General features: G+C 46.6%; 1 protein-coding gene across 4 annotated transcripts in view; it reads right to left on the reverse strand.

Moving 5' to 3' along the window:
• Positions 1–1,474: 1,474 nt before the first annotated feature.
• The window catches only part of LOC117548917 (calmodulin-regulated spectrin-associated protein 3-like), a 28,806-nt gene continuing 15,583 nt past the window's right edge, over positions 1,475–14,697 (reverse strand). For all 4 annotated transcript variants that reach the window (XM_034220451.1, XM_034220449.1, XM_034220450.1 and 1 more), the window contains 11 exons: positions 14,107–14,200; positions 13,973–14,024; positions 13,495–13,556; positions 13,325–13,355; positions 9,812–12,155; positions 9,066–9,187; positions 8,413–8,669; positions 8,162–8,255; positions 7,599–7,696; positions 7,393–7,511; positions 1,475–6,836 (listed from right to left, as the gene is read on the reverse strand). In XM_034220451.1, the coding sequence (XP_034076342.1) occupies positions 6,471–6,836; positions 7,393–7,511; positions 7,599–7,696; positions 8,162–8,255; positions 8,413–8,669; positions 9,066–9,187; positions 9,812–12,155; positions 13,325–13,355; positions 13,495–13,556; positions 13,973–14,024; positions 14,107–14,200 (3,639 nt within the window). In that variant the 3' untranslated portion in view covers positions 1,475–6,470. The remainder of the gene's footprint in view (positions 6,837–7,392; positions 7,512–7,598; positions 7,697–8,161; positions 8,256–8,412; positions 8,670–9,065; positions 9,188–9,811; positions 12,156–13,324; positions 13,356–13,494; positions 13,557–13,972; positions 14,025–14,106; positions 14,201–14,697) is intronic.

Genomic DNA, 14,697 nt, shown 5'->3' on the forward strand with positions numbered 1-14,697 from the left:
TGTTACGCTGATGGCTTATTTATACCGTATGCCGGTCCTTTCTCTCGTGTTGTGAGACTGTGTAGAAAAGCTACTAAACCTGTCTTTGTTAGACACGCTTTATTTATTTTGCTTAGGAGTGCAAAACCCTTTCTTTTTTTTCCTTCTGGATAATTCGTTTTCTCCTGTTTTTTGCATTAGAGTAGGTAAGATTTTGTGTTAAAAGCTTTCTTTGTTTTTTTGTGGTTTTGCTACTCCGGTGTGTAATCATTTTGGGTAAATACATTTACCAAACGCTTTCTCTGTTTTGGCGTCCGTGTTCTTGGGAGTGGGAAAAGTGGGGAGAGTGCATTTTATGCTGCGCCTAGGTTCCCCTAGGTCTGGGCGTAACATATATGATGTGATATGAATGATAATGGGACATATCGACGTCTGCACTCACAGTGCCGCGGACTGTAGGCTACGTAATGTTACTTTGATCCGGTTACTTATGTTGTGGCAGATATTTAATTAAGCTTTCTTAACATAATAGTATAATAATAGTATAATAGTCAGATTGCTCTGAAGATGGAGGTGATGTTCTATTCATTTTCACGTTCACACAGTCAGTGATTTTGGCCGGCTGTCTTTCCTGCAACCGCAGTTTAAACTGTATTTCCTCCGCACACTGAGCTCTGATTGGTCAGCAGGCGTGGTGCTTTCGCTGAGTTGATCTTTTATCCTGGAACCTATCCGGCTTCGGAGCACAGACTAGGTTCCAGGATAAGTCACCATGGAGATCTAGCCCGCTAAAAAGCGAACCAGCTTCGTAGTACCGGAAATCCCAGAAGTTATCTTGCTAAACGAAAATCCTGCTTCGTAGTATACCCCCCACGCGTTGACTTTGAAGGACTTCTGTTTTTTTACGATCACATTTCTATGTACACAGGGATGATGTGGATTTATTAAATACATGTCTCAGGGTGGACCTCTCCCAGAATGAGGCGATGAGTTTTCAGCCTAGTTCTTATTCATCTGAATGGCTCAAATGTAAAGATTGTGTTAAGTATTTCACAGCTTAATTCCTGAATTGTAAATATTTCTTGTGTAACATGATTTTTGCTGCAAAAAAATCCAAAATGTAGAGATGTTGCAACAAGCGATCTGATCCCTAACTGCTGGCTCGATGGACAATGTAGATATTACTAAAGAGTTATCATTTACTGATAAACCATTTCCATTGTTTTGTAAGTATATTTATCAACTTTATTCAAATAATATTTCTTTACACTGTTCTTCTTCTTGTCTAGACTCAACAACTACTTCCAAAAGACGTTTTGCTATTGAAAAGCACGTTGGGATATTAGAGAGGAACATGCGCTTGCTGATGTAGTTGCGGACGCCGAAATGTTTCTGTTTTACATGTTTTGCAATAGTATGAACCAACAAACCATAGTGTAGTATTTTGATAAATATTTCTAAATGCATGTTGAAAAGAACAAGAGAAACTACAGTATGGTGTGTTCTTGGAAAATGTTTAATCTGTGAAAGTAAAGGAGACGCAGAAACCGTTGAAAGACTTGAATCCAGCTGATTTCACACGTGAACGCTGAAGCACCACTCATTACACTCTGCTGCTGGGACGGGGGTCAACCAGGGGTCAACCAGGGGTCAACAGGGTCTCTTCTCAACTCTAAAGATAATTCTGTATTTCCATTAAATATCGTTCTAACATTGACGTTGAATATGTTTATTTGTTAACATTAGCGGACACAACCGAACCTCAACACCTTTTTGTTTCCTGGAAATAACGTTAATTATTCTGCACAAATCCATCTCTCTACATGCATGTCTCCTTCACGATACCTTTGTAAATGAACCTTTAAGCAGAGGCCTGTGGTGCCAGACAGAGGCTAGAGAGTATCAGTGTATTACTACAGCGCCAGGAGAAGCCATGTACGTCTGTGGGCAATATCAGATTGAATGAACACTATATTGAGAGTAATGTCAGCCTTATTCTATATTTCTGACAGGAACTAAAGCTGTTAACTAGCTCTCCTTAGAGCCACCAGACTCCATTGAAAGAACAAGCTATTTCCTCCCCACAGGACAGAGGAGCTGCTGGTCGGTCGCTGGTTAGTTCTTGATATTATGTGACCTTGGTGGTTTCAAACCAACCCATCTTAACACCGAAGCTCACACAATAAACCAAAGTAACCAACATGCAGCAGAAACTCCTCCTGTGTTCTGTAGAACGAGTGTTTTTGTGAATGGAGTTTGGTGGCGGCACAGGGCAGGAAGGTAAAGCAGGGAATCTGTGTACAAATACACACAAACTATCCCTTTAACATTCAGAGAACTGGACTGGTTTCTTATGAGACACCATCCCAACGGAGAGCGCAACAACTCAGGCGAAGTATTATCACATCTTTAACATTATATCAGTTCAGTGTTTAATTGGCATCTGACGCTCGTACCCACACAGCTTAATCAAACATTTGACATCGAACCGTGCAGAAGCTTCACACATCTCCTCTGCATCAGACGCTTATCTCTCATCTTGCAGCATAATGTGCTTTGATCCGACAAAAATAAAAGTCCTGACACCAGAAGGCATTTCCTGTTGTTTGGCTGGATGTATAAAACTCAGGAGACAGACAGGGGTCATGGGATCAGTACCATCAGGGCCATGTGATCAGTACCATCAGGGCCATGTGATCAGTAGCATCAGGGTCATGTGATCAGTACCATCAGGGTCATGTGATCAGTACCATCAGGGCCATGTGATCAGTACCATCAGGGCCATGTGATCAGTAGCATCAGGGTCATGTGATCAGTACCATCAGGGTCATGTGATCAGTACCATCAGGGTCATGTGATCAGTACCATCAGGGCCATGTGATCAGTACCATCAGGGCCATGTGATCAGTACCATCAGGGCCATGTGATCAGTACCATCAGGGTCATGTGATCAGTACCATCAGGGCCATGTGATCAGTACCATCAGGGCCATGTGATCAGTACCATCAGGGCCATGTGATCAGTACCATCAGGGTCATGTGATCAGTACCATCAGGGCCATGTGATCAGTACCATCAGGGTCATGTGATCAGTACCATCAGGGTCATGTGATCAGTAGCATCAGGGCCATGTGATCAGTACCATCAGGGCCATGTGATCAGTACCATCAGGGTCATGTGATCAGTAGCATCAGGGCCATGTGATCAGTACCATCAGGGTCATGTGATCAGTACCATCAGGGCCATGTGATCAGTACCATCAGGGCCATGTGATCAGTACCATCAGGGCCATGTGATCAGTAGCATCAGGGTCATGTGATCAGTACCATCAGGGCCATGTGATCAGTAGCATCAGGGCCATGTGATCAGTACCATCAGGGTCATGTGATCAGTACCATCAGGGTCATGTGATCAGTACCATCAGGGTCATGTGATCAGTACCATCAGGGTCATGTGATCAGTACCATCAGGGCCATGTGATCAGTACCATCAGGGCCATGTGATCAGTACCATCAGGGTCATGTGATCAGTACCATCAGGGCCATGTGATCAGTACCATCAGGGCCATGTGATCAGTACCATCAGGGTCATGTGATCAGTACCATCAGGGCCATGTGATCAGTACCATCAGGGCCATGTGATCAGTACCATCAGGGCCATGTGATCAGTACCATCAGGGTCATGTGATCAGTACCATCAGGGTCATGTGATCAGTACCATCAGGGTCATGTGATCAGTACCATCAGGGCCATGTGATCAGTACCATCAGGGCCATGTGATCAGTACCATCAGGGCCATGTGATCAATACCATCAGGGCCATGTGATCAGTACCATCAGGGCCATGTGATCAGTACCATCAGGGTCATGTGATCAGTACCATCAGGGCCATGTGATCAGTACCATCAGGGTCATGTGATCAGTACCATCAGGGCCATGTGATCAGTACCATCAGGGCCATGTGATCAGTACCATTAGGGCCATGTGACCAGTAGCATCAGGGTCATGTGATCAGTACCATCAGGGCCATGTGATCAGTACCATCAGGGCCATGTGATCAGTAGCATCAGGGCCATGTGATCAGTACCATCAGGGCCATGTGATCAGTACCATCAGGGTCATGTGATCAGTAGCATCAGGGTCATGTGATCAGTACCATCAGGGCCATGTGATCAGTAGCATCAGGGTCATGTGATCAGTAGCATCAGGGTCATGTGATCAGTACCATCAGGGTCATGTGATCAGTACCATCAGGGCCATGTGATCAGTACCATCAGGGCCATGTGATCAGTACCATCAGGGCCATGTGATCAGTAGCATCAGGGTCATGTGATCAGTACCATCAGGGCCATGTGATCAGTAGCATCAGGGCCATGTGATCAGTACCATCAGGGTCATGTGATCAGTACCATCAGGGTCATGTGATCAGTACCATCAGGGCCATGTGATCAGTACCATCAGGGCCATGTGATCAGTACCATCAGGGCCATGTGATCAGTAGCATCAGGGCCATGTGATCAGTACCATCAGGGCCATGTGATCAGTACCATCAGGGTCATGTGATCAGTACCATCAGGGCCATGTGATCAGTACCATCAGGGTCATGTGATCAGTACCATCAGGGCCATGTGATCAGTACCATCAGGGCCATGTGATCAGTACCATTAGGGCCATGTGACCAGTAGCATCAGGGTCATGTGATCAGTACCATCAGGGCCATGTGATCAGTACCATCAGGGCCATGTGATCAGTACCATCAGGGCCATGTGATCAGTACCATCAGGGCCATGTGATCAGTACCATCAGGGCCATGTGATCAGTACCATCAGGGCCATGTGATCAGTACCATCAGGGTCATGTGATCAGTAGCATCAGGGTCATGTGATCAGTACCATCAGGGTCATGTGATCAGTAGCATCAGGGCCATGTGATCAGTAGCATCAGGGTCATGTGATCAGTAGCATCAGGGTCATGTGATCAGTACCATCAGGGTCATGTGATCAGTACCATCAGGGTCATGTGATCAGTACCATCAGGGTCATGTGATCAGTACCATCAGGGCGATGTGATCAGTACCATCAGGGTGCTTCTTCTTGTGCGACCTCTCAAATATTACAAACATTCCTCCGCACTCTGGTGTGAGTGTTGCTTTAATTTAACAACAGAAAAGTGAGCTGTCGACATTTCATACACATTAACACGGGGCGTAGAAATGATGTTTTATAGTGTTTTGTATTTCTAGGAAATCCACAATCAGTGGGGAATCCTCCAACTGATCCTAGTGAGGGCGATATTTGGTAAAGGCTCAATACGTGAACATATCAGAAGTTTCCTGGAGCAGATTATTCTACAGACTTAATACAAAAATCCTTTACAAAAAAGTCCCCCCATGATCATTCAGAAGAAGAGCCCGTTTTCCTGACATTACAAATGTTGACTTTTGTCCCAAAATTCAGATGTCTTTTCTCGTGAATCGTGACATAACACGTTTTTCTCCAAATGTTGACTTTTTTCTCAGAATTTTGTTTCAAGAACTTGAATTTTTTTCTCTCAAAATTCAGATTTCCTCCGAAATTCTGACTTTTTCTCCGACCTAAACATTTAATTGGCTTTTGGTCAGACCTCAACATCTTCTCACCTGTGGCAATTATCCTCTCCTGTCAATATATTTCTCAATAATACTGTGAATAACATTTCAAAAATCATCAATCCATATTAGATCTAGAATCATATCGTCGTTGCACAAATATTTAAAGTAACCACAACTAGTCATCCTCCCCAGACGCTGCAGCCCTGTCACATAACGTCTTACCTGCATATAAACGACATATTTAGAAACAGTTTTCTCTGAAACTTCGTGCACGTGTCTCACTTGGAGGTGACGGCCTTCTTGTTGGCCCTTCGACTTCCTGCGCCTCCTGCTGCTCCAAATCAGAATGTGGAGTATCGTGGAGTACCGTGGAGTACCGTGGAGTACCGTGGAGTATCGTGGAGTACCGTGGAGTATCGTGGAGTACCGTGGAGTATCGGGGAGTACCGTGGAGTATCGGGGAGTACCGTGGAGCAGCGGAGACTATAATCCTCTAAAAAAATCACACCATGATCATTCAGTATCCAGATGAGTATTAGGGCCACAAGTCACATGGGGTCACATGACCAACAGTATATCATTTTTGAGTATTGAGAAAAAAGTGAGAATTTTGTTTTTTATTTTTCACCGATTTTCGTCCTAAAATTGGGATTATCTTTTTAGTATTTTGACGTAGCACATTTTAGATTCTTTTTTCTCTGAATTTAGATTTTCTTAACTGTCTGACTTTTTGCTCAGACCTGAAAATGGTTTAAAGATGATCAATCCATATTAGATCCAGAATCATATCGCAGTTGCACAATTATTTAAAATAATCACGGCTAGTTATTATCCCCAGATGGTGCAGGCCTGTCACATAACGTCTCATCTTCCTATAAATTGGAAACAGTTTTCTCCGAGTGTCTCACTTGGAGGTGACGGCCTTCTTGTTGACACTGGCCCTGCGACTTCCTGCTCCTCCTGCTCCTCCTGCTCCTGCTCCTCCTCCTCCTCCTCCTCCTCCTCCTCCTCCATGCCACAGGCTGCCAGGGATGGTGAAGGCGTCCACGCTCATGCCCATGGTCTTGGAGGGGATGGCGCTGAACTGCTTCCTGTCCGAGCTGTATTTGTAGATGTGCTCCACCTGTGCTGAGCTGACGGAGCGCGGGCCGACTCCAGTCAGACGAACCAGATCCTGAGAGTCCGGGTTCAGGGTGTAAACGCCCCGAAACTGACAGCTGGAGTCCCTGAAGAGGATCAGGAAGTGGTGGGCGGGACTCTTCTCCATCTCCTGAGGGCGGAGCAACAACGTCATTATACCTTTATCTGCATTTAGTGTTTCATCTTTAATTAGTGTGCATTTTGTTATTTCTATCCCGAGACATTTTTCTGGCATTTTGTTTTTCCACACACAAATGTAACACCCTAACTCCCTCCTCCCTGTGCATAAGATATAATAAAATGCATAACAACAATCACAGACTTTATTTAGCGAACCAAGTAAAGATAGTATACCCAGAAAACAACATGTCTGTTCCTCAAAGGCTGTATCACGACTCCAGAAATCTGAGTATCTAACAGAGCGTCAGAACAGCTTTGTTTTTATGGAGCTACGACGTCACGTTGTTGTTTACGTCCGCGGAGACATCTTGTTTATGGGCGACATGTTGATATATCTTATAAACAAGATCAGAGACACAGTACCACAGAAAACCCCCTGGTATTTATGAGGACATTTACACATTGAAACAACTGAAGTGAAACCTTTGAGCAGGATTTGTAATGCATGTTGGAAATCACATTAAGGGTTAAATATTGTTTCTCTGAGAGTAAAATGAATGCTGTACCTCCACGATCTTGTTCTTCTGCGTCTCGTTGACCTTCCCTGCGAGGCAGCAGCGCGACAGGGCGTTGTGGATGATGAACTTGTTGGACTTGAAGCTCGGCTCTTTGAACAGTTTGGGACCTGAGACACAAACACAGGCTCCGACCTGAGTACTAACACAAGTACTTTGATAATATATATACTCAATAACAGGTATTAGTACTGCACCTGTGTACTCCGGGGTCGCTGAGGTCTCACTGTCTTTGTCTCCGTTCTGATTCACCAGTTTACTCGGAGTCACACAAACTAAGGGCGAGTCAGGACGACTGGGGGAGGAAAAGCAAACCAGAGCTAACGATACAACTATCTTTAACCTGGGACCGTTAACATAGCATCTTGCTAATGTTAACACAGGACATAACATGCATACATATCTGTAATATATAAAATGATCATGCAACGGGACTTCTTTCTTAATTGCAATTTGAAAATACATCATTTAAATTCTTCAGACACTACCTAGAAAGAATTGTATTTACATTTAGAAAAGTGTTGTTATATGATGACATAGCATAGCATTTTAGCATTAGTAGATCATTCATCTACCATGCTCTACACTCAGGTGCTACACAATGGTAATACAGGAGCTTTTGTACAAACATCATGGCAATCCATTCAATGTTAGGAGAGATATTCCACTTAACAATTGAGCTATAAAGACACTCCCATCCCTTCGGCTGTGCTGCGGTGTTAATGGAAGTAAAGTATATAAAATCTCTGCAGCAGTTTACCTTGGGGCTTTCTTGGGGGGGGTTCTGTTCCCGGGGTCGTCCGTCGCGGTCAGGTTGAGGGAGGGGTTGGAGTGGACTTTGGTCAACTTAGCGCCTGGAGAAACAGACATAATAAGAAATGAAAACCTGGCTTAGTGGAAAACTTGATTCTGATTGGTCGCTCAATTGTTTTTGAGGACGGAGAGGCCCTAATCATCTTTTTGGGTTTCCCCTTTCCTGAACTACATTCCTAAAAACGATGGTTTCAGTACCCGTGGTTCCCTTGGCTGGACTCAGAGACAGCTTGGTCTCCTCGCGGGTCATACTGCGGGGACGGGACCTGGTCTTCTTCCCGGAGGATCGGCCATAACTGCTCAGCTTCTCCTGGAGCATTTTGTCAAAGTTGTCCATGATCTTGAGCTGATGCCGCCGATCGTACTCCAGTCTCGTGAAGTTTCCCCGCCTGAAAGGTGTATCTGGAGGAGTGGGGGAGGGGGAGGTGTGGCCTGCAGGGGGGGTGGAGGAGGGTCTGAAACAAAGAGCAGTGGGGTTACTTTTACATAAGACTACTAAACACCTGAACTTTTTAAAGAACATCCATAAACATTCATCTGTTTGTATTTAGCAAATTATCTATCTAATAAATCATTCCATTTACTTGTATATAGACTCTTCTTGCACTATTTCTATTATATTCTATTTTATTTGTATTAACTTGCACATCTCAAAACATTCTCTTGCACTATTTGATCTGTTTTATTTGTTCTATGTCCTATATATATTCATGTTGCTCTGTTGGAAGAGGACTTCTGTTTTTCATTGCCATATCACTGTAGCTGCTGAGCTCATGACAATAAAGCCTTGGACCTTGAAACTGGTAACTTTACCACCGCACCACATTAATCTACAACGAGGATGGTGTTACCTGTTCTCCCTCTCCTGCTCGTTCTCCTGCCTCCTCTTCCTGAGCTCCTCCGCTCTCCTCTGCTGTTTCTCCAGCAGCAGAGCTCTGCGCTGGGCCATCTCCTCCTCACTGTGCACATCTCCCTGCAAACACACAACCAGCATCACAAACACAACCACACAACCAGCATCACAAACACAACCACACAAACACACAAACAGCATCATATATCGACTGTCATGGCAGTTAACTGAGGTTATGAATATTCCTACATCCCTTAATTCATATATCCCTTCCCTACTACATACTTTCATCCCTCTCTCCCATCTTCCCTACCTCCCTTTATAGCTCCCTAGCTACATCCCTTCATCAATTCATCCCTTCATTCCTACATCCCTCACTCCCATGATCCCTTCATCCTTTCCTTATTACCTTTAGTCCTACTTCTCTTTATCAATGTATGCCTCCCTCCCTTCATCCCTTCCACCCTACTTTCCTTCCTCCACTGATCAATTCATCCCTACATCCCTTCATCCCTCCCTTCCTACATCTCCTCATACATTTATCCCTCCTTCCCTAAATATCTTGATACCTATATCCCTTAAACCCTAGCTACATGAATTAATGCCTTCATCCCTTCCTCCCTCCGTCCGTACATCCCTTGATACCTTTAGCCCTTCGTTCTTCCCTTCCTTCATCCCTTGATCCCTTCACCCCTGCTGTAATTAAATCTTTGTTCACCTCTATGTTGTTTCGCCATCACTCACCTGAAAGAAGAATCCGATCCCTCCTCTCGGCCCGGGCTCATTCTGCTCAATACTTTCTTCCAAAGTTTCCGTCGGTTCTGCTTCAGTTTCAGCTTCCTGTTCGGGCAAACAACCACCTCCTGCTGCTGCCAGGTCCAGCTGCTGTTCTACGGGGTCCAGAGGTTCAGCAGCGAGTCCTCCAGCAGGTTCCACCCCAGACTCTGTGTGGTCGCTCATAGAATCAGAAGAAAACTCCTGCCCTTCATCGGTCGGCACGTCGCTGCCCCCCTCCGGCCCTCCGAGAGAGGACCGCGACACCTCAATCATGCTGCATCTTTTCCCTGCGCCTACTGCGCCTAAAGCAGCAGATAGAGACAAGGACTCGCTCTCAAACGAGCACTCGGAGGGCGCTCCGGAGCTGCTTCTACCTGTCTGGCGGTCGTGTCGAGGTAAGACCGGCAGCCCTCCCACAGCCTCCATGTCTTCCAGCTCAATGCTGAACTGAGTCGGGGTCTCACTGGAGGCCGTGTCCGAGGTGTTTCCGTCGTGTTGCGGCTGCTGGACACCCTGCAGAGAGTCTTCAGGCGTCCGAGGCCCGCCGATTCGGAAGGAAGAGGATGACTGATCCTGATACTTGCTGGGGGATACCCGCCTCAAATGGGGGAGGGTGTCCACGTTGTGTGTCGGTGCCAAGGCCCGGTTGTATGTGGGAAACTTTAGTTCGGAGGGTCTTGGGTGAGGCGGATTTTGGGCACGAGGGTGGTGCTTCGGGCTGCGGTGAGACGATGAGGACTGGATCTTTGTGCGGGGATTCGGGCAGGAGGACGACATGATAGTCTTTGGGGAGGCGGAGAGGGGAAGAAGGTGAGAGCGCCGGGACGGGGAGTCGGCAGCACCGGCATCAGGGATCACCCAGGCCTTGCTTATGCTCCTTGAAGAAGACTTGGTTGGGGTTCTTGGAGGTGTCTTTGTCGGGGTGTGAGGGGGTGTTTTGGGGGTACTTCTAGGTGTAGATTTGGACGCGGTTCTGGATGTGGTTGTGGGTCTTTGGTTGCTCATGAGCTGCTGCTGCTGTTCTGTGAGTTTCTGCATGTCCTTCTGTAGAGACTGCAGAGCTTCACTCAGTTTCTGCACCACCTCGTTGCACTCCACAAAAGCAGCTTCTCCGACCTTCTCTGGAACCTTCTTATTCTCAATGGAGAATGTGACCTGCTTCTCTAACCGAGGAGGGTTGGATGCAGACGGCTTCTCTTTCTCCTTCTCTTCCCTCTCCTCCTCCTGTTTCAGTTGCGCCTCCATACAAGTGAGGCTCTCCTCCAGGGTGAGACTAGCCTCCTCGGCTCCCGCCCCTCCCCCCTCTCCTTGCTCTCTTTTCAGTTGCAAAAAGGCAGTTTTTCCGAGCCTCTGTCTGTGCTTGGCAAAGATGGCTTCGATGCGTCTTTTTTGGGCTTCAATGCTTTTGCGTTTTTCCTCCAGACGAGCGCCTAACTCCCAGGCCTCAGAGCCCAGTTCAGGGCCTCTGGAGCCGGGGCTGTCCTGGTGTCCCAGTGCCCCTGCTGGGGTGGAGGGTGTGTGTGGAGTCCCTGGTGTTGTTGGAGCAGAGGCCGACTCCTCTCCAGCAGCAGCAGGCTGTCTTCTTCTGTGATCCCGGCGCTCTGCAAAGCTTGTCATGCGTGGACTGTTGCTGTTGCTGCTGTTTCGCTGCCGTCCGCCGCCTGGTCGCATGTTCCCCGGGGCGTTTCTGGGCGTATCATCGGACGCTTCAGAGGAGTCAACGCTGCCATCTCGCAGAACAGAGTCGTCATCACGGGACATATCGGAGGTTCGTCCTGACCTCTCCTTCCTCTCTCCTCTTCCTCGCCTTTCATTGCCTCCCGCTTCCCCACCAACCGGCCGATGGAGGACTCCGGAGCGACAGGGAGCGGAGCTGCTGAGCTGATCCTCCTCGGGGGAGTGCAGGAAGAAACCAGCCGGGGCTCCTTCAGGACGTAACCTTGGCTCAGGTCTCGATCCCAACACTCCTTTTCCACTTTTCTCTGGTGTCCTTCCCTTCTTGGGGGTCTGCACCACCTGCAGGGCCTCCTCGATGGTGGGCAGTTCTCCCAGGGGCGTTGTGTGGGCGTAAGGGCCCCAGGACGAGCGCTGCGATGGGGCTGAAGCGCTGACCAGGTGGCTCAGTTCCTCTGGAGGACCGTACGGGACACAAGGCTTCCCCGTCACAGAGGTGGTCATCGCTGGGATGCCGGTGGAGAGGCTGTCGTTGCTGACAGAGCGAAAGACAGCATCTATGGGGTTTCCCATCACAATGTCTACATCACTGTCCAGCCCGAATGGGATGCTGAACGTCACGGCGGACAGAGGACGACTGCAAGGACGAACGGATGGGTTGTGAAAACAAGAAAAGCAGAGACAATGAAAGCCAAAGTAAGAATTAAAGAAATTAAGATAACATATGAATGTACAACATTTACTGTACAAACTGCATGGAGATCTAAAGTAGGGCTGGGCGATATATTAATACCGTATTAAGGTAGTTATATATGAGGATTTCTTAACATCGCATTCATTCAGTTTCTGATCTTTTATTGCAAATGTTTATGTTTCTATGAATAAGTATTTATTTTATACTTATATGGTGCAACTGTCACTAAACCTTACCCCCCGCTGGGGTAAATCAAGTATTTTGATGGAGTGATTGATTGGTTGGTTGATTGATTGGTTGATTGATCGATTGATTGGTTGATCGATTGATTGTCTTCCTATCTGTTTCTACCAATAATTTGCTTTCACCCCCTTCTTCATTTATCTACGGATAATCCAAATTATTATTATTTCATCCCAATTTTGAGGTACTTGATCAGAAATATTGTCCATCCATCCATCCATCTTCTCCCGCTTATCCGTGGTCGGGTCGCGGGGGTAGCAGTTCCAGCAGAGAGCCCCAAACTTTATTTTCCCTGGCGACATCAACCAGCTCTGACTGGGGGATCCCAAGGCGCTCCCAGGCCAGCGAAGAGATATAATCCCTCCACCTGGTCCTAGGTCTACCCCTTGGTCTCTTCCCAGCTGGACGTGCCTGGAACACCTCCCTAGGGAGGCGCCCAGGTGGCATCCTAACTAGGTGCCCGAACCACCTCAACTGGCTCCTTTCGACGCGAAGGAGGAGCGGCTCAACTCCGAGTCCCTCCCTGATGACCGAACTTCTCACCTTATCCCTAAGGGAGACACCAGCCACCCTGCGGAGAAAACCCATCTCGGCCGCTTGTATCCGCGATCTCGTTCTTTCGGTCATGACCCATCCTTCATGACCATAGGTGAGGGTAGGAACGAAAATGGCCCGGTAGACAGAGAGCTTTGCCTTCTGGCTCAGCTCCCTTTTCGTCACAACGGTGCGGTAAAGCGACTGCAGTACCGCTCCCGCTGCTCCGATTCTCCGGCCCATCTCACGCTCCATTGTTCCCTCACTCGAGAACAAATATTGTGATATTTGATTTTTTCTCCATATCGCCCAGCCTTACTTTGAAGAATAACTACCTGATTTGTTTCTTTGTCCAACTTTTATTTTCTGGAAGGACACAAAAAGAAAAGATCTCAAGTTAAAAAAGTCTATGAAAGAATGTGTTGCTTACATTAATGATAGAGATTAACTAAGAACATTGTCCGAGGTCTTGAGAGCTTGTACTCCACTACTAGGTATGTATTACCTGGTGACACCGGGGAGCTGATGGGTACAAAGGGTTGTTTGAAGATGAAGGCAGGAGAACCACTGAAACAGAGAAACACAGTAAAGTTATGTTTATTTACAACTCTCCACAAAAAAAAAACTTGCTGTCCGCTGGTCTGGAGGTCAATGGTTGTCTGAATGTGTTTTTGGTCCAACACTGAAACACGTCATCACGGCATCACTTTATTCCAGAGAGTCTGTAACCTTTGCGGCAGATTTCCATCAGACTGTATGCTGTCTCTTTAATTCAATTCAGTTTGAAGCCACCCATAGTTTATGAAATAACTAAAACGAGACACTGAACCTGAAACTAGTTCCCCTTCATTTCTCAAGTTCTTTAGATTTGTATCTGCTTTCGGCTAAATGAATACTGCAGTAGTAAAGGTCAGGATTGATTTAGGACATCCCATCAGAGAGCGCTCCTGCCTGATTTAGGGTGTGTTGGTGGGATGGTCTACCTGTTTCTGTTCCCGCCCATAGGGCTAGTGCAGTCCAGCAACCCGGAGACATCTGAAAGACAGAAACTGCAGTTTTAGAGGACGGCGATATTTATCGTTGGAGAAATAGAAGTGTTTTACCGCCACACAGAGACCTGTGAGGTCGATGGGTGTCACCGGCTGCACAAACTCAGGCTTTTTCACCTCGAACCAGTCGAGCAGCTCAGCTATGAAGCTCAGGATGTTCAGCTGAGGAACAGGAGACACCAGGTGGAGGTATTATAAAGGACACACACAAAAACCATGACTGTGGGCTCGTTACAAAGAGAGTCGCAAAAAGATTAGATAAGATTGCAAACGAGTTGTTACGGATACGCAATTAAAAAAACATAGTGACAGGTCCACAGTTTTGCATGCCTTCCTTTCATATTGCTTCCCACACACTGTACTAATGCATCTGCAGTATAAAAGTATATCAGTGTGCAGTATATTCATATCGGGTTACAGTATATTAAAGGTCACCTAATCTAAATTCACATGTCTCTTCCACATCAACATGTGTCCCCTCTGTGTTCAGAGACTCTTTCAGGAACAAAGACCCTCTCTTTTTGTCCTGATCCATCTTTATAAAAACCTGTCTGAAAATCAGCAGATCAGAATTTGGTCTTTTTGTGATGTCATTATGTTTTTTTGGGTTGTGTAACCATTAGCCAATAACCAACCAAGGTAACCCCCCCCCCACCTTA

This window comes from Gymnodraco acuticeps, unplaced genomic scaffold, assembly GCF_902827175.1.
Source record: "Gymnodraco acuticeps unplaced genomic scaffold, fGymAcu1.1, whole genome shotgun sequence".
NCBI classification, from domain to species: domain Eukaryota; kingdom Metazoa; phylum Chordata; class Actinopteri; order Perciformes; family Bathydraconidae; genus Gymnodraco; species Gymnodraco acuticeps.